At 41.6% G+C, this 23,544-nt stretch overlaps 1 protein-coding gene across 1 annotated transcript in view; it reads right to left on the bottom strand.

Annotated features, from left to right (window-relative positions):
* Nucleotides 1-1,168: 1,168 nt before the first annotated feature.
* Nucleotides 1,169-23,544, bottom strand: part of KLB (klotho beta) — a 36,291-nt gene continuing 13,915 nt past the window's right edge. Inside the window, exons 2-5 of the mRNA XM_027600351.1 lie at nucleotides 17,385-17,895; nucleotides 14,045-14,313; nucleotides 7,087-8,230; nucleotides 1,169-3,970 (exon numbers count right to left, since the gene is read on the bottom strand). Coding sequence (XP_027456152.1) covers nucleotides 3,606-3,970; nucleotides 7,087-8,230; nucleotides 14,045-14,313; nucleotides 17,385-17,895 — 2,289 coding nt within the window. The 3' untranslated portion in view covers nucleotides 1,169-3,605. The remainder of the gene's footprint in view (nucleotides 3,971-7,086; nucleotides 8,231-14,044; nucleotides 14,314-17,384; nucleotides 17,896-23,544) is intronic.

Genomic DNA, 23,544 nt, shown 5'->3' with positions numbered 1-23,544 from the left:
GTGAAACAGATTACCTGTAAATTGATAGTTGTAACTAAACTGGGAATTCATTGTACCTACTTATATAAAGTTGAAATTTTTTTATAACATAGAAAATGAAAAATACATTTTGCTTGGGTTACTATAATAGTTTTTTTACTGATCAGCTTTACTCCAGCTTTGCTCTTCTCCTGTTCTCAGCAGTAGCCAGAATGCTTTTCTCAAACTCCATTCCCTCTTTAACCTTTCTGATCGACTGGCTGAACTGACCTTGCTGTTCCTTCGTACCACTGCCTTAAAACCCTTCCTTTAGAAGTTCTGTCCCTTTGGAGTGGCAACTTAACCTTCCAAGTCTGTTGTCAAACATTTTCAGTGAAGCCTGCCTTCAGCCTATTAATGGTGTTCACCCCTAACCCCCACCCTAGCATACATACCCTTAACTCTGCTTCACTTGTTTTTGTCCATAGCATTTAGAATGTAATATAGTTTACTTTGTTGTGTATTGATTGTATGCTTTTTTTTCCTGTTAGAATGTAACCTTTGTGAGGATGGATCTTTTCTCACTGGGTTATTCCAAGTACCTGGAACAGTAATGCCTGGCATATAGCTATTTGTTGAGGGAATGGTACCCAGATTGTTGGAGATTAAAGTATACTCAGTAATACCAATGGGACTGGAAAGAAATGTTATGGAAGGTATTGATTTCAAAACTGATACTAAGCGTTGAGAAGAAATTTCCAAATGGCAATATTATAGAGGGATGAAGGTGTTCTAATTGCGAGTGTCAGTGCACAGGCAGTGGTAGCTGTGGGAGTAAGTGTAATTTCTCACAGAGCAAAGTGAGTTGTGATGGGTGAGACTTCACAAGATAACATTTAGAGGCTGGTTGTAGCTAAGGAGTGATTTTCACTTAAGTTGGATGTGGTAAGGGAAAATCTAGTTTCCCCTGGGAAGAATTCCATGTCTTTTGTGTCTACAATGGATAAGTACTTGTATGTTTTCCCAACTCTGAAGTTTAGATACCACATTTTCTAATGAGAAAACATACTCCAAAGAAAGTTATCCAGGATGCCCACACCTTGGGAAGATGGACAGAGGCAGTATTGGGCAGAATCCAGTCACAAACCAGACCCGTTCATATTTTATGGTTCTTATAAATGACCAGATTGTTAGTGAATATAAATCGGCATAAACCCAGTTTATTTGGAATAAATTACATTGAGAATTCAACAATTAGTCAAAATGTACTGACCACCTAATTTTACAGAGGATCTTTAAACACCATGGTTATGTTGTAATATTTTTCATATGTACCAGACTTGTTAGAGACAAGGTTGTTACGTTGAATATACAAACTAATACCACACAAAATAGAACACAAGTTAACCAGAGTTTTAAGAGGTTCCCCGCTGCCAGCCCAAGCAAGTCCCAGGCCTAAATTCTGAATACATTATCCTGTCAAAAGCTATCAGTTTAAAATGACATTTTACAATTTTTTCAAAATGAGTTTGGGATAAACCTGAAGAGTAAGTATAATTGATCATGATTTATATTATTTACCTAAGGATTCTTACATGATGATGGCTTAAAAACATACAGTTCCCAGGTGTTAGGACTGTAAGCATTGGTTTGGAACTTGACTATTTGGGGGAGTTTATGGCAGGGTAACAAATTTGAAAAAGGACACAAGTTTTAACTTCAGCCCTAAATATAAAGGCATAAAGTATTGAAGGTTAATGGTAAACTGAATACAAGATACTTTTTAATCAGAACACAAAGTAATATTTAGACACCAGAAAAGCAAAACCTTAATTCTAAATCTTCGTTACTCCTATGACTGAATATGCAGCCCTTTTTCAAGATGTTGGATATTAAAGAGAAGCTAAAAAGTTGGTAATAAGTTGTTCAACTGAAAATTCCTATAAGAATATTCACTGAAACTTGGGGGTCAGTGAATCCATGCGGCACAAAGAACAAAAACCCAGCCAAGTGGTGGTTTTAAATGAGTCTTCCCACATAGTTAACATTAAAACAACCAGTTGTAATTGTGGATAGCCTTAGGCCAACTATGTGAGTTTTCAGAGGAAATAAAATTTACTTGAAAAGATAAAAAGCATATAAAAACCACCAAAGCTGGGAGAGTGGATACAGTGGGGGCAAAGAGAATAGAAAACCACAATTACTGTTTGAATTTGGCCAGCCAAAAAGCAAACTGATTACCCATCATTTTTGCATTTACTTGACCAATTATGTTATCTCATTACAGTATCTTTGAAACTTCCTATTAGAATCTCCATTACCTACAAACTTTGGCTTCTGACATACAGACCTGAAAAGCAAATTACAATTGACTTCATTTAGGGTAGTTTCCTACCAAGGTCTTTTGAACAAAAAAAACCTTTCCTTTGACTCAGTAAATTCTTGGAGAGTGTGGACAGTGATTAGCTACTATGTGAAATGGGTGATTATTTAAATGTTGACTAACCTAAAGATGGGTATGAATGGGTTTACATTCAGGTTTTTTTCCTCTAAAATTTAGAATACACTGAATGAATCTTACAAGAGTTCAAAAAAGTCAACCTCCTAGTTCAGATTTAAGAATCCCAGCTTCAAAAGACACAGTGGAAAAAGTTTTAACTCCTTCAGACCATCAACAGTCTGAATTGTATCCAAAGAGGCACAGTTGCAAGGTCAAGATAGAGCTGCATTCTATACCTTTTTGAGAGGTCCCTGTATATACATGGTGTCAGAACAGTGGAGCTCCACAGGAGACAGCAAGTCTTATGGAATAATACGATCCTCTGATGACTTGGTAATAAACTTTACATCATTTTAGGATATTTAGCTTTCCTAAGTATGTAAGATCCTTGTTGCCTCACAATCCAAGTGAGGAAGAATGCTGTCAATTTGTCTAAAGAGGAATTTGCTGTACTGTGAGGCTGAGTGACTGCTGTCTCCACAGGCAGTTGGGTCTAGCTCTTTTAATCAGTCCTGTGATCTTTCCATGAGTCGAGTTATGGAGTTCTGTTTTTAAATCAGATCTGATACAAGGAGGGACCTCACAAAATACCATGTTTTATAAGTGATGGTTTTTATTTCTATTGAGAAAAACTAGGATCTATGTGCTTAAGAGTCTATGCTGGAGCTGATGATGAACAAGCATTACTTATGTATTTTCTAAAGGGGAAAAGCATCTTGTTAGAAGTGACAGAATAATCACTATCCAGTGTTAAGAGTTTTAAATTTCTGCTGTGGAGTCTAGCAAAAGTTACACTTTTTTTCTAAGTAATTTGTTATAAGTAGCTATTGGTATTTATAGAAGAAAGAGAAGAATGATGGGTAACAGTTCATTAAACTTGAAGCAGTGTATCAGATAATACTCATAGTTTACTGTCTAGGTAAAGCCTTTATCTTCAGATCCAAGAACTGAATTCAGTGATGTGAATACCTAATGGAAAATTCATTTGGACTACACAGCAGAGACCTTGATTGTCATCACCTTGGTTACCACTAGTATTTCAAATTGTCTTCTATAAGTTACCAGTATATGGACCTGGAGTGATTTTTTAGACTTTCTATCATGCAGACAGAAATAGGATCAGTTTCACTAAGAACTTTGTGTGGCCTTACTTTAATGGTATGTGTTGTAAGTTCTTTGCTTTCCAAATTTTTCTTCTCTTTCGCTTATGAAAAATGGTAATTGATAAAAGTAGAACCAGGGTGGAGAAGAAGCAACAACCAAAGAATATCAATGGTTTCTTTTGCACAAGAAATAAGCAGACCATGCACTCTGTGTTTCTTTGAGTCTGACTGCACCTAGGACTCATGTTCTCAGAAGGGAAGCCGCTGTTGCTGATCAGTTTGTTGTAAAGCTGAACTGAGGATTTAGCTTTGAATTCAGATGTGAAGAATCCAAATCTGGGTTTAGATTTTTCTTCAGTCAGTTTGAATGCATAATAGCCTTTGATTTTGATTTTATCAATTAGGTGTGCTGAAAAATATCAGAAATGAACATTAATCACAAATGAACTACAAAATATCTGAGTAAGAATTTAGTTTCCGTTCAAATAAGCTAAACTCAAAGTAGCAATTGTCATTAAAGGGCTTTCTGACATTTTTTTATAATTGATAAAAATGTGAAAATATGTGTAATTAAGCTTAAAAATTTTTGAAGTAAAACTTTGATCCATAAATAATACAAAAACACCTGGGGGTGGGGGCAGGGCTTAAAAACAAATTTAAGAACTGGAGCCACGAAAGTGTAAAAGGACTTATTGTCATTGTGTTCATTTGGTCACAAGCAGAAAAATCTTGTCTATTTGGCCTGATTCCAGACCTCAGATGTGCTCTTGGTGCTGCCCAATAACCATACTTGGTTTCCCCTAGTCACTTGACTGATACACACCTCTCCTCAAACTGTCATCCTTGCTTTGAAGGGATGACTTTCTTACCTATTTCACTTAAAAACAAGTACTCAGAGGAGAACTCTCCAATTTCCCACCATCACTTCTATCCACCTACTACCATACTTCTGTTACTATGGATGACCTGTCCATGTTCCTGAAAGAGGCTGACTCTTCACCTATACACTAAGTTTATTCTCTCTTGTTTACTCAAGGACATCTCCATCTGTTCTCCTCTTCTCTCATGTATTTCCCCTCACTATTGAGTCATTTCCATATGAACGTGCTATAACTTCTGATATCTTTTTTTTTAAGATTTTATTTATTGACAGCACAAGCAGGGGAAGCAGCAGGCAGAGGGAGAGGGAGAAGCAGGCTCCCTGCTGAGCAGGGGGCCCAATGTGGGGCTCGATCCCAGGACCCTGCGATCATGACCTGAACCGAAGGTAGCCGCTTAACAGACTGAGCCACCCAGGCGCCCCTAACTTCTGATATCTTAAGCAAAAAAAGCTCCCCTTGATTGCATTCTCTCCTCTAGTTATCTTTACAGCACTGTCTCCTATTCACTCTCACTGGTTTCTCATCTCTCTGACCTCTGAATATTGAAGTGTTTCAGGGCTCAGCCCTCTCTGCTTGCTCCCTTGTGATATCATCCAGCCTTATTGTTTCTAAATATTATTCTTGCCCCCCCCTTTTTTTTGAGATTTTGTCAGAGCACACGCAGGGGGAGCTGCAGGCAGAGGGAGAGAAGCAGGTTTCCTGCCGAGCAAGGAGCCCCATGAGGGTCCTGAGCCAAAGGCATATGCTTAACCGAATGAGCCACTCAGGTGTCCCACCATTTTTGCTCTTAACTTCGAAATTTGTATCTCAGCCCTAGACCTCTCTGCTGAACCTGAGACTCCAATTAGCCTATTTGACATCTCTAATTGGATGTCTAATAGACATCTCAAACAACCTGTGCAACACCAAACAACTCCAAAAATCTGTTCCACCAGTCTCCTCCGACCTGGTAAATGGCCACTCACCCTTTAGTTGCTCAAACCAAGACAGATTGTTTCTTCACTCCCCTCTCACAACCCCCATCCAATTCTGTTGACTTTACCTTCAGAATAAATCCCAATCCTAGCCTCTTCTCACCATCTCCACTTTTAATAACCTAATCCAGTCCCCCATTATTTCTTAGACTACTCCAACCCTCCCTGATTCTGTTCTTGCTCCTTTACAATGTATTCAAAAAGCTGCCAGAGTGATTCTTTTAAAGTGTGAGTTAGGTCATGTCCCCTTCTGTTTAAAACCTTCCATTGCCTGCCGATTTCAGAGTAAGAGCCACAGTTCTTACAATGGCTTACTAAGCCCTATCTGATCTGCTTCTATTTCCTTGACCTCATCTCTGATTACTTTCCCCCGTTGCTCATGCTTCCACCACTTCTACCTCCTTCCTGAACCTCAAACAGGCCAGGCATGCTCCCACATTAGGTTTTTTGCAATTGCTGTTCTCTCATCTGGAACATTTCACAGATAACTGCACAGGTTTGCTGTCTTGCTCCTCCAGGTCTTTGAAGACTTCCCCAACCACGGCTTAGAATTGTAACTACTCCTATACCCACTCCTGGTTACCCTCTTCTCTGCTGTTTTTTCTCCATAGAGCTATATATCTTATTTGTTGACTCTCATCCCACAAAAATACAGGCTTCATGAGGACAGTAATTTTTACTTTGTTCAGTGGTGATACAGTGCCCGGAACAGTTTCTGCCTATATTAGGTGCTTAGTAAATAAGTATATTTCAGGGATCTTTTTGTTGCTTCAACAAATCTATTATGAACATTTAAAAATATTTTTAAAATGATACGCAATACTGCAAAGATTATGTAAGATACTCTCAAACACTGTTGTTTGCTTCCATCAAAATAGATAAAATAGAGGAATTTTTAAAAAGTGTTAAAAAATTACAGCTTGCTTGGGGAGGGGGATGAAAACCGCTGTTTGTAACATATGACCCAATAATTCCATAGTGGGCAGTCCTTAGGAAGATAATCAGAAATGAAGACAAAGATTTATATCCAAAGGTACTTGCTTCTTAGTATTAAAAACCCCATGTCAAATAGAGAAATGCTTACATGCATAAAGATATGTCTATATGATGGGATATTAAGCAACCATTAAAATGATATTAAGGCGGGGCGCCTGGGTGGTTCAGTCGGTCAAGCATCTGCCTTCGGCTCCAGTCATGATCCCAGGGTCCTGAGATCGAGCCCCACACCCCCCCCCACCCGCTCAGCGGGGAGTCTGCTTCTCCTTTTCTCTTTCCCTTTGCCTCTCCCTCTGCTCATGCTCGCTCTCTCCCTCAAATAAAGAAAATCTTTTAAAAAAAATTAAGGTAATTTTAGTGAGGTGGAACACTAACAATGTGATATTAGAAAAAAATTGGATACAAAATTTTCACTTGTACTAAAACTGTCTAGCACACATGCTGGGAGTAAATAATCCAAAATACCAACAGTGCTTAATTGGGGGAGCTCACCTGGGCCTCAGGTGATTTGTTTTTGTTTTGTGTTTTTTTGATTTTTTAAAAATACTTTTCTAAACTTGCCAAATTTTCCCTAATGAGCTGGCACTGTCACTAACGCACCATCTCTCCTCATTCTTTCGTTCACCTGAGCTGGTAACGTCATTTCACACTATGTGATACGGCCCGAACCTCACCTTTCAAAGCCTCCTGAATGTATTTCTCTAAGTAGTATTTTCTGAGTTCATCATTTTCCAGAGACTGGTCATCGATGCCACTGGCCGTGATGTAAACATCCACGTCTCCATAGTTCTTCTGGATCCACCTCAGCACCTTGCGCTCCCCCCAAGGCAGGACAGCCAGGCGGCTGGGGGAGCTCAGGCAGGTGATGTCCTGCAGGAACTGGACGTCCCTGTCGGCGTCATAGCGGCTGCCGTTCTGGCGCGCGTGCATCACGAACCGGGTGGTGAAGTGGTTCAGCGCGTAGAAGTCGGCCGCGCCCTTGACCAGCCTCCTCTCCTCCTCGGTGAACCGAGGCAGGGTGGAGCGCGACAGCCCCTGCCTGTTCTTGAGCGCGATGTACTCCCTCATGGCCAACGGGTAGTCCCCGGTCTTGAAGAGGGGCTCTGCGAACCAGGCGATTTCGAACTGGAGGAAGCGCTCGGCCGCCTGCCAGTGCGAGTCGGCGTAGGGGTTGGCGGGTTCGGCCCAATCCGAGTGCAAAGACAGCGACACGGCCCCGCGCTGCACAGGCCTGAACTGCCTGTCGTAGAGGCGCCAGACCAGCGCGTGGGCGATCAGCAGGTTGTGCGCTGCCCGGTAGGTGTCGTTACCAGCGTGGCTGTAAATGTCACTCAGCCGGTTGGGCTCATTGATGGTGATCCAGAGCTTCACCAGGTCCCCCAGCTCCTGGAAGCACAGCCCAGCGTAGTCCTGGAAGGCCTGGGCTGTGGATGGGTTCAGCCATCCCCCGCCGTGCAGCAGGGGCGTGGGGAGGCCCAGGTGGGCGTGGGTCGGATAGTACAAGGTGACCATTGGGGAGATGTTGAGCTTTAGCCCCTCACTGACCACACACCTGTAGTACCTCAGAGCTTGTCGGTTAACCACGGACAGGTTGCCGGTGGGGAGGATTGAGGGCCAGTCCAGAGCAAACCTGTAGTGAGTGACTTTCAGTCTTGCCAACATCTCCAGTTGTCTCTTGATGCTGACAAAGTCCGTGCATTGAGCGGGCCGTGTTTTCAGCCTCACCCCTTCCACTCGGCGCAGCAGTCTGTTGCCTGTCACATTCCACACGTACAGGTGAGGGTCACTGAACTGTGGGGAGGAAGCCACCACCTTGGGCTGTGCAAAACAAGCACATTCAAGATTTTATTTATTTATTTGTCAGAGAGAGTGGGAGGGGGAGAGAGAGAGAGAGAGAGAGAGAGAGAGGGAGCACAAGCGGGGGAGGGGCAGAGGGAGAAGCAGACTCCCCGCGGAGCAGGGAGCCCTATGCAGGACTGGATCCCAGGACCCTGGGATCATGACCTGAGTGGCTGCAGACGCTTAACCAACTGAGCCACCCAGGCGTCTGGAAAAACAAGGCCATTCAAGGAAAGCACACCCGGCAGACAGGCCCTTGGCAGGCATCCTCTAAGAGAAAGAAGGGCCCCGTGCTATTTTGCCTCTTCCTGACAATAGAGAAAATAAACGAGGCATGTAGCCTTCATAACGACCTGCATGTTCTTGCAGTTCTGGTGATACCATAGAAGAGGCCTGCGGGATGAGCCTCCCTTCTAGCTCTTGAAATCTCCCAGGGAGACCAGAAAACAGGGAAGGAACCACACCCAGGGCTTGGCTTCGAAGACAAGTTGTTTTTCAGAAACCCCTGAGAAACAGTTTTCTAGTTCGTTTGTCCTAAAAACAAGTTACATAGTGGGGTCTCACATGATACTGTTCAAAAGCATCAGGAAATTTGGCTTGGTACCCTCAGTTAAAAGGAATCATGAAAGCTGGACCTTCCAAACCCTGCCATAACTTGACTGCAAAGTTAAAATTCTAGTTGTAGGGGATTTCACTGAGACCAGGACTCGGAGTTAGAGGTGGCTGGTTGACCCAGCCACAGTTCCTAAAAAAGACCATTGGGAATGGCGTAGTGAATGACCTCTTGCATTTGCTGAATGCAACTCTCTAACACCTTATATTTGAGAAGTCCAAGTGATACCACATGTGCATCATTATGTTGCCCCCACCCACGGGCCTATGAGAACACCGAATTTCTTCATCCAATAGGACGATACCGAACACCCTCTTTATGCAAGATACTTGGATTATGACTGGTAAAAACAGTAAACTATCCCCCAGGATCTCCCAAATTGACTCTTGGATCTGATGGTGTGTCATACCCTGCCCCCCACTAAGGAGCTAATCCTTGACTCTTGTCCTCATTCCACCCCTTTGAAACTCGGGCTTGGCAACTCTGTCTAGTGACAGAGCAATCTCACCCACCTCACAGGTGTGTTGTGATGAGTCAATGACTCTGGGAAAGCGCTCTGTCAATTCTAAAGCAATCTACAAACATAAGGTAGTCATGACTTGGGCTTAGTTTTCCGTGGTTATGGTAATTGCCTGCTAGGCCCTTGAGTCTAAATTAAAACAGAAAAGGGCTTAAGAAAAAACATTTCCAGATTCAACATTAATCAGAGAAAATAAAAGTTCTGTACTTGTTTTAAAGTACCTTTTCTTCCTATGGCTAAATTTAAATGCACCTGGAAAAAAATGACAATTAACCTTTGGTAAATATGTTCCCTCTAATTGTTTTCTCGTGTGTCATCCTTCATAGTCCAATTACAAAACCATATCACTGCCCACTTACCATCTGCCAACCAGTTATCTAGAACATTAAACTGAGAGAACATTGATCATGTGAGCATGAAGTTAGATCTGCATATAATTGAGTAAAATCCTTCTAGCTTAGATTGACAATCTCAGTGTTTTGAAACCTCAGAGCATCTTAATACTGAAAGGGTGTTTACAAAGAGCAATCTTGCTATGAGGTAAGACAAGATCAAATGAAAATCTGTCTTTTAAAAACCTCCAACAACAAAAGAAAACAAACAAAAAAACCTCCAACAAGCATTCGGTTTAGCAAGTGGGTGTGATTAATCTGCTAAGAGAGCTAGTTGGAGGTGGTGAACCATGATCTCAACCCTAGTTCCTGAGAACTTAGTTCTAAAATTCTGTTCCCCGCTAAGAGGATCCTGGACTCCTTGGAGAAATGGCTTTTTCCATTCTGGGGAAGGAAAAAAATGAGGTGATGCTGGTACATCTTATGCCAGAAAAGTAAGGATGCGCTTAAAAACTGAAAAGGAAATGTCAAAAAGACACAGGAGCAGTTTGAAGGAGTCCCATCGGCCACCTTTGCGATAATCTGAGCATCAAAAGGACTAATGAAACAATGACAGTAATGAATTATAATGCATTGAAATTAAGAGAATTACCTGATATATGTAGAAGGAATAATATAATTAGAAATTCACCGTTTTGCAATCTACAAAATAATAGTTCAGGTAAAGTTAATGAATCAATATTAAGACCACTAGTGATGTGTTGGGAAGCAGGATATGTATACGGATGGTCTCAAAGTGTCACCAGCACATTACTTCTTTTTTTTTTTAAAGATTTTATTTATTTGACAGAGAGAGACATAGCGAGAGAAGGAACACAAGCAGCGGGAGTGGGAGAGGGAGAAGCAGGCTTCCCGCTGAGCAGGGAGCCCGATGCGGGGCTCGATGCGGGGCTCGATCCCAGGACCCTGGGATCATGACCTGAGCCGAAGGCAGACGCTTAACGACTGAGCCACCCAGGCGCCCAGCACATTACTTCTTAATTACAAATGGAAAAGGTACGTTCCAATTAAGAGATCTTGCAAATGCTACCTTAATCAAGAACTGTGGTAACTACTACTTCAACACATTAACATCTGCCATAATGAAACAATGACATCATGTGCTTCCTGATGCGATATATTGGGAAATACACAACCTCATCGAATCCAATAAAGAAACAAAGAAATCCAGAACATGAGACATTCTACAATCAATTGGTCTGGGCTCTTCAAATATGCCAATACTATGAATTTGGGGGAATTATTCTGAGTTAAAGGAGGCTAAAGATGAAGGACAACCAGTGTGTCATCTTGTTTGTATTCTTGATCTAAAATTTTTTTAAATCTATAAAGGACATTTTGGAAACATTTAGGATAATTTGAATATGGAATGTATGTTAGATATGAAATCAATATTAAATATTATGGGAATGATAATTTAATAATGATATAGGAGAATGTCCTTATTTTTCGGAGACACATTTGAGTAGAAATATTTTGGAGTGAAGTGTAATAATGTCTGCAACTTTTCACTGGTTTATAAAAGAGAGATAAAGCAAATGTGGCAAAATGTTAACAATTGGTCAGTCTCGATGAAGGGAATATGGGTGTTTATTGTACGAGTCTGAAACTCATCAAAACAAAATGTTAGAGGAGAAAAGAATACTGAGAGGTTGGGGGGAAGTAGGATAGGCATGTTTGTAGGTAGGCACACCAATATTTTTAAAGTGTTACTTTCATTTTATCAGTCTTCCTATAGAGGACATCTAGTTTTTTGGCATCTATTCATACATCCTCTGGCTGATTTTTTCAAAAAGCACTCTAATTTTCCTTGACAAATAATTCATCCTCACTCTCAGTCCAAGGTCAAGGGAAGCTGATGCCTCACTGGGCTCCGGGAGAAAGCATGAAACTCAGAACTTGTTGATCACAGAATTGCTCCCCCCTGACCCAAGTGATTCACTCCTGCTCCTCAGAGTAGGGATAGGGTCCCCCCATGGGGTAGACATTCGCAGTGTCAGTCACTGGGGCACAAATAGGTCTTCAGATGAAGTAGAAACTTACAGGTTGGGTCATGTACAGGCAGGAACTCTTATCTCTCCTAGGATCTTTCTTTTCTGGGTGTGGAATTAAAGAAAATATAAACCCATTTAAAGCGGTATGTGCATCATTATGTTGCCCCCACCCATGGGCCTATGAGAACACCGAATTTCTTCATCCAATAGGACAATAAACAAACACCCTCTTTATGCAAGATACTTGGATTATGACTGGTAAAAACAGTAAACTATTTAAAGTGGTAGGGAAAAGATGGCCTGCCTTTGCCATGTGGAGGAGATAGGAACTGGGTAAGTAGTTGGCTCTACAGGGGACACAAGTTGAAGATGAATCAGTTCTGTATTTAGGTTACTCTGTATCCTTTCCACCGTTATTATCTCTGAGCCTTTACTAAATCATGTTTAAGTATCAACAGAGATTGAGATTCATGACCCGTGAACTGTGTTTACTCATAGTTTGAGCCCTTTTGTCTGGTCCATCCCTTGTAGATCTTACTGTCTTTCCATATGCTTCTAGAATACAGGCCATAATGTGGTATTGTGAGGTCTTATCATGGTGTCAGGAAATGGACAGATCTGGGTACCCTGAACAAATTAGAAAACCTCCCTAAGCCTCAGTTTCCTTGCTTGTAAAATGAGGGTTTTAAGATTTAGGAGAGAGAATATGCATTGTATACAACAGCTATATGCTTGGCACATAATAAGGGCTTAAAAAATTAGTTGCTATTATTTTGAAAAGAGCACTGTAAATACAGGGGTTTGCAGGCTGCCTGTTACAGTCTTGCCACTATTGATGTTACCTTGGACAAGTCACTTAGGTCTCAATTATGAACGGATGGGTCTCATTTTCCTAATCTGTAAAACGGAGGATTTGGAACAGGAGGTCTCTAACAGCCCATCTGGCTCTAAAAGTTGACCTTAACAACTTCACTTTGCATGGTACATGGCTGGTGCTCAGTTGGTTCGTAGCTGGCGCTGCCCTAGTAAGGCACACAGCAGGGAGCAAAGCCTCAAACATCTCCACCCTTAGGTGTAGAAAGCTTGCATTCTAGTAAGGGGAAAACATGATCAATAAGAAAAATCCGTAAAGCAGTTACCAGGGGCTGGGGCTGGGGCAAATGGGAAGATAGTGGACAAAGGGCACAAACTTCCAGTGATAAAATTAAGTTCTGAGGATCAGATGTACAGCATGGTGATTAGCTAATGATACAGTATTACACACTTTAACGTTGCTAAGAGAATAGATCTTAAATGTTCTCACCGCAGAAAGAAATGGGAATTTTGTTATGGTGGTAATCGTTTTGCAATATATAAACGTATCAAGTCACCATGTTGTCCACCTTAAACTTACACAGTGTTCTATGTCAATTATCTCTCAATAAAGCTAGAGAAAAAAAGAAAAATGTGTAAAGTACATAGTGGTATATTAGCTAGTGATGAATAGGATATATGGCGGGAAAAAAGGAAGAAAGGAGAATGAGAGGATTGTGATTCTTTTTTTTTTTTAAAGATATGTATCAGGTCACCTTTATTATTTTTGGGGGGGATTTTATTTATTTATTTGAGACAGAAATAGCCAGAGAGAGAGAGAGAGCACACAAGCGGGGAGGAGAGGGAGAAGCAGGCTCCCCGCTGAACAGAGAGCCCAATGAGGGACTCGATCCCAGGACCCTGGGATCATGACCTGATCTGAATGCAGACGCTTAACCAACTGAGCCACCCAGGCGCCCGAAGGTTGTGATTCTTTTTTGGAGTGGAGAGAAGCCTTACTGAGAAGGTGGCATTTAAGGAAGTAATGTGATGAAGGTGACGAATGAGCATGGGAGACCCCACAAGGATATGGAGATCTCATAAAGCAAATTATTCAAACCTATCAAATAACAGGAACCACTTAAATCAAGGGCCACTAATAATTGGCTTTTGGCAAAACAAAATCTATAAAAACAATTTTATAATTTTGATGCTACTGACCAAATGCCTCTTTCAAAAAGGACTGTAAGTTTCCTCTAGACCGTATACTTCTTGAGGGCAGGCTCTCATCTCAGAACTCAGGATAAGTTCTGGCACATGAGAGGCACTAATTCTCATCTTTCTTCCTCTTTCCCCAACTCCCCTCCAGAACCTCCAAGTAATCATATTTGCTCTTGTCTGACAGCTGTCATTGAGTCCATGAAATAAAATACTACGTCCTGTCTGCACCGGTTTATAGTTACTTTGTAAGCAGTCACTCACCTTAAGGACAGACTCGGTGACGCCCCACGAGAAGTCGCAGGGAAACTGACCCCGCACATCCGGGGTGGACTCTTTGAAAGTAAAACCATTTTCCTGGATGATCTGTTTATAGTAATGTGCTGAAGACTTGGGCTTTCTTTCTTTTTGCTTACTATTCAAATCCACGTAAAATAATCCTCGGCGAGTGGTGTAAGCATCCTGCCATTCAAAGCCATCCAGGAGGGACCAGGCAGTGTAGCCAAACACTTGTATTCCATCCAGCCTTATAGCTGCACAGAGGAAGAAAAGCAGAGATGTTCACTCTGGTTCGTGTTTTTGATTCGCGAACAATCTGCCAGGGGACGTGTTGCCAGGAACATATGGTGAAACTGGCTTTTCTCCTCATTTGCAGGCTCGTGATGTACAATAGAAAATTCATGTTGATACTTGAAAAATGACAGTTATTTTCATCTGAGATGGTCCTCCCCCTTACTCGCAACAGGGGAAAGACGCAGTTCAAGGATCCAATTTCAAATATTCCTGAGAATATTAGGGGGCAATCTGTGCCAGAAGGCATAGGAATCCCTAGAACCCTCTAGGACCCAGGCAGAGGTCTGCTCTTGACCAAGAGTGTCTCATTTCAAGCTTGGGTTAGGTCCCATTTGTGGAGAACTATCTTCTATGAAACTACCCTTTAAGGACTGAAAAATCAGCTTTGAGAATGAACAAAAGTGAATGTACATATAAGGAGGAGAAACAAGTACAGTACTGTGGGAGAACGGGCTGGCTGAGGGGCAGGGGCAGGAGGCCGCTATTTTCCTGGGATGGTGCTACTGGACAAGTTTCGGAGCAGAAAAGGTTGGAAAAGATCTCTCAGGACCTTTCTAGCATTAAAAACCCTGATTCGGTAACTTTTTTTCTTTTAAGATTTTTTTTTTTAAGTTATCTCTATACCCAATGTGGGGTTCGAACTTACAACCCCACGATCAAGGGTCACGTGCTCTGCCGATGGAGCCAGCCAGGCGCCCCTGATTCAATAACTTTGAGGAATCGGGTAAAAATGAAATATGGAAATCAATAGCAGCAATAAAAGCACTAAGTCCCCAAATCAACCACAAACTATTTTTCTTCTCTTAAAAGCTTTCATTTCTCTCACAGAAATGCCTCATTTCTGCATTTTTGGCTTTTTGTCACTGATGGTCTTTTCCTAAAAGGTGGAGAATCCATCCGAAGAGATTCTAGGGAGAAAAGTATGTTTCAGTAGGCCCTGCTTCTAGTGCTTTTGGTGTTGTAGGGCCCTCAGGGGAGAGGGAATGGTGACACCCAGGGAATGGATACCCCTTCTGCCCGACTGCATGGTATTTGGCTCAGGCTCTGTAAGCTGGGCCCTTTGCTCTGGAGGCCCCCAATATGCACCTGGCCATGGCTGGGTGCGGCTCTGTTCCATGCTGCTCCTTCCCACAGTTTAGGGGCAACAAGATCTTACTCTTCCAGAGGACCCTCCCTGAAAGCTCTCCTGCAGAACCTGCCTTTCCTCTAGGCTTGTGACTTCTAAATTTTAATTAAGTAGTTAATTAATTAATTAGTTTATTTATTTATTTTTAGTTTTTTTTAAAGATTTTATTTATTTATTTGAGAGAGAGAGAAACAGCATGAGAGGGGAGAGGGTCAGAGGGAGAAGCCGACTCCCCGCTGAGCCGGGAGCCCGATGCGGGGCTCCATCCCAGGACTCCGGGATCATGACCTGAGCCAAAGGCAGTCACTTAACCAACTGAGCCACCTAGGGACCCCTAGTTTATTTATTTTTAAGTAAACTCTATCCCCAACATGGGACTGGAACTCAGCACCCGAAGATCAAGAGTTGCATGCTCAGGGGCGCCCGGGTGGCTCAGTCTGTTAAGCGTTCAACTCTTGGTTTTGGCTCAGGTCATGATCTCGGGGTCCTGAGATCGAGCCCCGTGAGAGGCTCTGTGCTCAGTGCAGCGTCTGCTTGTTCCTCTCCCTCTGCTCTGACCCCAGTTACGTGGGCTCTCTCTCTCTCATAAATAAAATCTTAAAAAAAAAATAGTTGTGACTTCTAAAGAAAGCTACAAACTTTTAGAAAGTTCTGCTGAGAATTTCTTTATATTTGGTGAAATGGAGCCCAATTCTGCAGGGGACAGACCCATCACAATTTGGGCTTGTCTATGGCTCCATTATTTCAATCAGCCACCTGTAGATGTCACTACTTGAGTAGTGGAAAAGGAATGAGGGGATTAGTAGGGGTCAGAGGAATATCCAGGAGCAATAGAAATTACTCAGCTTTGCCATTCATGGCTCATTCTTTGTCTTCAGAACTTTTCACCGTTCAGTCATGTAATAGAATAAAAAGAGCATGATTTCTTTTTTTAAAATTTTATTTATTTATTTATTTATTTGAGATAGAGATCAAGTGGGGAGAGGGGCAGAGGAGAAGGGAGAAAGAGAGAAGCAGACTTCCCGCTGAGCACGGAGCCCGCCACAGGGCTCGAACCCACAACCCTGAGATCACAACCTGAGCCAAAATCGAGAGTGGGACATTCAACCGATTGAGCCACCCAGGTGCCCCTAAAAAGAGCACAATTTCAGGAAAACCTTCAATATCTTAGACTAAAGTACTACTAGAAAACTTTGGGACATATCTCTTGTAGCATATGTTTTTTTAAAAAGAATGATAGAGCATCAGGGCTCCTGGGTGGCTCAGTTGGTTAAGAGTCTGACTCTTGGTTTTGGCTCAAGTCATGATCTCAGGGTTGTGAGATGGAGCTCAGCATGGGGCTCTGTGCTCAGCACGGAATCCGCTTGAGAATCTCTCTCTCCCTCTCCTTCTGCCCCTCCCCCAGCTCTCTCTCTCTCTCTCTCTCAAATAAATAAATTTTAAAAATCTTTTTTTTTAAAGATTTTGTTTATTTATTTGACAGAGAGAGACACAGCGAGAGAGGGAACACAAGCAGGGGGAGTGGGAGAGGGAGAAGCAGGCTTCCCGCAGAGCAGGGAGCCCGATGTCGGGGCTCGATCCCAGGACCCTGGGATCATGACCTGAGCCAAAGGCAGATGCTTAACGACTGAGACACCCAGGCGCCCCTAAATTTTAAAAATCTTTAAAAAAATAAAAAGAAGAATGATATAGCACCTTGTTGCCAATTAAGGATGTGTATCTACAGTCTAGTATTATTTTATTGTCAAACTTTTATTTAAAAAGGACATGAGAGTAACACAAAAACTCTGTCAACATGGGTCAATGGGAAAGCCCAGCAACAATAATCATGTTTGAAGATGACTTTAAGTGTCCTATAGGATAAGTATTCAAAGGTTTAAAAACTTGAGCTAATGTGCAACCAACCTTGAAGAACCTGGATGAGGAAATTCTTCATCATGTAGATGGCTGTGGTATCTTCTGTTTTCACATGACTGTCTGTGAACCAGCCATTCTCAGCAATCAAGATCCGGGGGTTGTCATATTCCAGCTTAATCCAATTCAGCACTTCTCTTAAGCTGAGTGACACATTTTGTCCCATTTTAGCCATGGTGTTCTGGGGCTTGAAATTGTTGGGTCCAAAGGAAAAGGCAAAGAAATCAGCAGTGCCCCTCACGTCCTTCTTCTCTGCTTCAGAGAAAAGGGGTAGAATGGAGAGCAACTTCTTTTTCATCACCTCTGGATAGTCTCCATCCCCGTGGATAGGGTTGGCAAACCACCCAAGCACAGAAACCATGGATTGTTGACACTTGAGTATATCCATCATGTTTTCTGATCTGTTTGGCTCAATCCAATGGGATCCCAACGTGATTGACACCAAACCCTTCTGATGTGGGCGGAAATTTGTGTTGTAGTTATGCCAAACTTTCGAATGAGCCTAAGAAGAAGAAAATATTGTTAATCTTTCTTGTCCTTACTCACAAGGGTTGTAATTTTGGCTGGTAGAAGGTCTTTTCAGGGACAAATTAGTGATGCACAGGGTGATGCAGGGGAGAGCTGTCAGGGAACCCTGATGATCTCAAAGTCTGTTCTCCGTCTGCTTCTCTTATGCCTCCAACCTAAAGCCTTTCCTATAGGATTGCCAAGGGGCAGGCAGAGAACTCTGGTCCAAGCTCCATCTTCTCCTCTCCCTGGCTCCCTTCATGGGCCCTCTAGGGGCTGGGTGCCGGTGACATATTATGGGGATTGTAGAGTTTCTTCCCCTACATAAAAAGACAAAGCTCAGTGCTACAGAATCTCCTTTTAACCCTTAGAAGTCCAAGAGAATGCACTCTCAAAATCCTGTAAATGGATAATAGAGCCCATCTTCTAGGCCTGTGAAGATTGAATGAATTAATATATGCAAAGGACTTTAGAACAGGGTCTGGTACAGAGTAACTCCTCTATAAGCCATTATTATTACTACTATTACTATTATTTTTATAACGTATTATTAAGATAATGATTTTATTTTTATAACTATTCTTTTATAACCGTATTATTATTAATATAAGTTATTATTACTGTTATTATAAAAGGGTGGCAGGGACTACACAAAGTAGGAAAGAGCGTGGGTTTTGGGTTCAGCACTCTCGGGCTTGAAGTTCAAGTACTTACCGCGTGGCCTTAGACAAGGTTAAGACATGGTTATTCATTTAACCTTTCTGAAATCTCTTAGTATCTTCAGCTGTAAAATGAAGTTAATAAAAGTGCCCTTTGTAAAGTTGTTAGATGTGATGCTAACGTATATATTAAATATGTAGCATACCATAAGGCATGTAGGAGGTACTGCTCAAAGATGCATGTTACTAACTATTGGTCCTCCCAGAATTTACATTTCCAGTTGAGCTTTCTGATAACAGAGCCTCATGATGGGTTTCCAGTCTGCTAATAGATCCTCACTGAGCGCTTACTTAATGCTTGGTTTGCCCTGCCCCGAGAGGCTGAAATAAACGGCATGGGAATGTGCCTTCAGGAGCCAATCATCTTGTTGAGAAAATAAGACTGAATGTGCAAAAGAAAACATATAAAATGGCATAAAATAGGTCATTAAGTGACAAAATAATTAAAAGTTTGGTAAAGAACCACGAGCTGTATCAGGAGGAGCAAATATCAAGGCCTACAATTAAGGACTCTTGGCCAGTTAATGCTCAAGGTCACTTTGTGACCCGGGCAGCCTTAGAATTGTCCTTTATCTGTGTGACAGCATCTCTTCCCCTCAGACTTGCTTGCCTCCTGATGTCTCTTCCCAGGTGTCCCAATTTTTCCTCTGTTTGGGTGTTTCTAAAACAAGTGCACAAACCCTTACTATTTTTAACCCACAATATCTGCTTTTCTGTTCTGCTCCTTAGCTTGTCTTTTGCTCATTAGAGGTATTTTATATTGGGTCGAACGATCTGAAATGCATTTTTGTAGACCAAAATTAGTCAAATCTGAGCAATGGTTCAACCTAATAGGTCCTGGGGCACCTGGGTGGCTCAGTTGGTTGAGCGTCCGAAGCTTGATTTCAGCTCAGGTCATGATCTTGGGCTCCTGGGATGGAGCCTCACAACCAGCTTCCTGCTCTGGGAGTTGGCTTGTCTCCCTCTCCCTCTGCCTCTACCCCTGCTCCTGTGTGTACACGCGTGTGCTCTCTCTCTCAAATAAACAAATAAATCTTAAAAAAAAATAACCTAATAGGTTCTGTGGACACTGATAATGTTCCATAAATTGGGTTAGGATGGGGAGAGATAGGTGTTAACCTAGGAGGTAAGAATTCCAGGACTGATGCCTCCTTGCTTTATGCAAGAATAGCTCATTTAAATCCCCCACTGGAACCTGAGTTCCAGCTTCTGGAAGGAATCACAGGGGAGCTTGGGACAGAGTTCATCTGAAGTGGTCTTAGTTGCTCCTTCTGGGTTTTTGTGGGGCTGGAATCACAATAGAAAGACTTGAGAACTGCTTTTTTTTTTTTTTTCTGATTTGATACCAAAGCAATCACGCATGACTAGAATTCAAAGGCAGCATTCTTAGAGCTCTCTTCCGTCTCTTAATCCCTTGCTCTCCTCAGTAATTTCATTCACAAAACCCACAGTGAACAGTACACCTCTTTAGGGCTGTTGTGCACTCTGATGTGTAAACCGTAAAGCACTGAACACGCAAGATTCCAAGTCACAAACTAGCTGCCTCGCAAATGCGATGTCCTCAGACACTAAAGAGAGAGATGGAATCAGGGTGCATTTATCAAATCAGTCCTCATAGGAACAAAACAAGGAGAGGGCAGTTTCTTTAACATAGATGTTCTAAGGCCTAGTTCAGTGACTATATGAAAGTGATGTAAGCTGCAATAAAATCTTGGTTGCATCAGCATTGTAATGAGAACGAGGACCGCTTAGGAGACGACAGACACGTACATTTGCAATTCCCTTCCAAGCAAGTTTCCTGGAGATAGTATATATAGATACATATACATGTGTGTGGTCATGCCCCAAGGTGACCTTCGTATTCCACAGTGTCTCTTTCCCCTTTGCCGCTATTTGCATAGGCTATCAAGGCATCTAGGGTTATCTTTGCTCTGGACTGAAGACCGCTCTCTACTCTCATGTGGGGAATGTGGGGGAGGTGCTTTGTGTGGCACTTACGGTTATAACTTGATTCTGTTTGCCAAGTAAAAAGGTAAAAAGTATTGCTCCAAGATAGTGAGGTTTGACATAAACCGTGATGAAACAGAGATATATCTAGGTGTGTCCTTTGGTCTGACACTCATAAAGAAGGTCTACTGGGAAAACTAAAATGGGGCGCATGAGTTCTGCCTGGGCCCTGCAACCTTGCACAATAGTCCTTGTGCGATTTTCAAGGTTACCCTCTATCTTGTACAAGGCCATCTACCTTTGGAATGATTGATTTAAGGGAGCTTCAACCTTTGTTCTTTAGATTCAGTAGCTTAAAGGGGAAGTCAGCAGCTTTTTCTTTCTGAACCAGCTATCAGGGGCTGATGTCATTGAGAGACAGCCAGGGGCCGAATATCTCGTTCTGTTCCCTCCTCTAGTCTAACGTAGCAGCTTTCTTTGATGCCCCTAGAAGACCAGACTCAGATAAGTTCTATGAATGATAGGAAGCAAATAAGATAGCGGGTACAACTTTAGAAACAAGATGAAGATTGGGTCAGAGGTCAGGAAGACATGGTGGGATGCTGGTGGAAGGCAAGGGTTGAAGACAGATGAGCAAACCCAGCACATCACACGTGTCTGTATTTAAGGAACCCCCCATCGTTTGTCGAAAGCTAAATTTCCAAATCTGTACATGATTTTAGTCACATTGTGGTGGAAATATCTTCATGTAAACTCTAAACTTGTTTATTGTTAAATTTTTTTCATAAAGTATAACATGAAACCTGTTAAAGAAAATTTATTTTAAAATTCCACAACCATAGCAAACTGTTTTCATATTTCTGTGTTCCCTTCCAGCTTTTTTCCAAATATGTTTCCCGGCTAAAATCACTTCGAACATTTTCCATCTTCTTACTCTTCATAACCATTCGCCAATTTGATGAAATATGGTTCACTTAGTCATCTCTCTTTTGATAGGAATTAGCTTGTTTTTCTTTCCTTCCTTCCTCCCCTTCATTCCTTCTTTCTCTTCCTTCCTTCCTCTTTCTCTCTTTTTTTCCTATCATAAATAATGTTGTAATAACTAACTGTGGGCATATAGCTTTTAATTTATTTGAATTATTTCCTTCTGTTAATCCCAGGAATAGGTTACCTGTTTTCAAAATTGTTTTACATATTTCTAAATTGCTTTTCACACATTTTGTCCTTCGGTGTGAGTGTTCTTTGGTCATCTGCTTCAAAACATTGATTGCTCTATTTGGGGATACATGTTTAGCAAGACTGACAGGAAACTGCTACTTACCTCCATGGTACTATAGGGGAAAGGACCCGGGTCTTGAAAGCAAGAGACACAGGCTCTAGTACTGGCCCTGTTGCTAACTGGTTTTATCATATTGGATAAATCATCCCCTCCCCACAGCCTCAGTTCTCCCTCTGTTATTCTAGCTAAAAAGAAACTCGCTAGAGAATTGCTGTGAAGATTGAATGAGGTAATACATGTGACGACCCTATGAAGACTACACAAATATAAATTTGAAGTACTTCAAAAGACGAAGCTGAAAATAATTTAACTTGCTGTGGAAAACAATGGTTTTGCATTGTGTGGACAGGAAGAGTGTTCTGCAGCTAACTCTCCCTTACCTCTTGAGTTTCATGCCTAGATAGGTGTGTTCTCATTTATTTTTTGCAGCTGGTTGAGTTTTAGTCATCGTCCATTTGAATTGGGATTAATTTCAGTTTGATTGGATGGAGCTAGAGTGTAATATGCTAGGGGGAATAAGTCAGAGAAAGACAAATACCATATGATTTCACTAGTATGTGGAATTTAAGAAACAAAACAGATGAACATGGGGGAAGGGGTAGAAAAGAGAGAGAGGGAAGCAAACCATAAGAGACTCTTAACTAAAGAGAACAAACTGAGGGTTGATGGATGGTGGTGGGTGGGGGCTGGGCTAAATGGGTGATGGATATTAAAGAGGGCACTTGTTGGAATGAGCACGGGGTGTCATATGTAAGTGATGAATCACTAAATTCTATACCTGAAACCAAAAATAATAAAAATAATAATTTCAGTTTGATTCATTGATTCATTTGTTTCATCTACTCAGTACTTCTTTACATTAGTCTCAAGTTTTCTGCTACTTATAATCGCTGCCCTTCCAGATTATTTAACATTCATTCATTCATTCCTCATTCCACAAATATTTATTGGGGGCTTAAGGGATGCAAACTTTACTGTTCGTTGCTAAAAAATATGTGACTGTTATTTCATTACAAATATATTATGTGGGGGTACCTGGCTGGCTTGGTCAATGGAGCGTATGACTCTTAATCTTGGGGTTGTGAGTTCGAGCTCCATGTTGGTAGTAGAGATTACTTAAAAATAAAATCTTTTAAAAAATAAAATAAAATAAATTATGTGACTGTTATTTCTTTAAATTTTTTTTGAATCTTGAAAATCTTGGAAGCAATATCTTACCCTCTTTATTCTTAGGAGAGATCGTAAATATTAACAAAAGTTCCCACTTTTCATAAAGAAAATGCTTACCTATGCTATTTTTAACAGTTCAAATTCATGTTTTCTTTTCTTTTTTAAAAGATTTTATTTATTTATTTGAGAGAGAGAGATAGAGCCAGCATGAGCAAGGGGAGGGGGTAGGGAAAGGGGAAGGCAGGGTCAGAGGGAGAGGGAGAGGGAGAAGCAGGCTCCCCGCTGAGCAGGGATGACTCGGACTCCTCCCAGGACCCCAGGATCATGAACTGAGCCAAAGGCATACGCTTAACCGATGGATCCCCCCAGGCCCCACCCCTCCAAAAAAACCAATATGCTCAAGAATTATGAGAACAAAAAGGAAATATGGCTGACAAGATGTGAATAGCCATAACTGACATGTTGAATATTTTTTAAGTTAACAGGACATGGAGGAATTGGGAAATTATTCATCTACTACACTTGGTGT

The sequence above is a fragment of the Zalophus californianus genome, chromosome 2 (genome assembly GCF_009762305.2).
Source record: "Zalophus californianus isolate mZalCal1 chromosome 2, mZalCal1.pri.v2, whole genome shotgun sequence".
Lineage (NCBI taxonomy): Eukaryota > Metazoa > Chordata > Mammalia > Carnivora > Otariidae > Zalophus > Zalophus californianus.
Note: the sequence above shows the minus strand (reverse complement) of the source record. Positions and strands in the feature narration are given on the sequence as shown.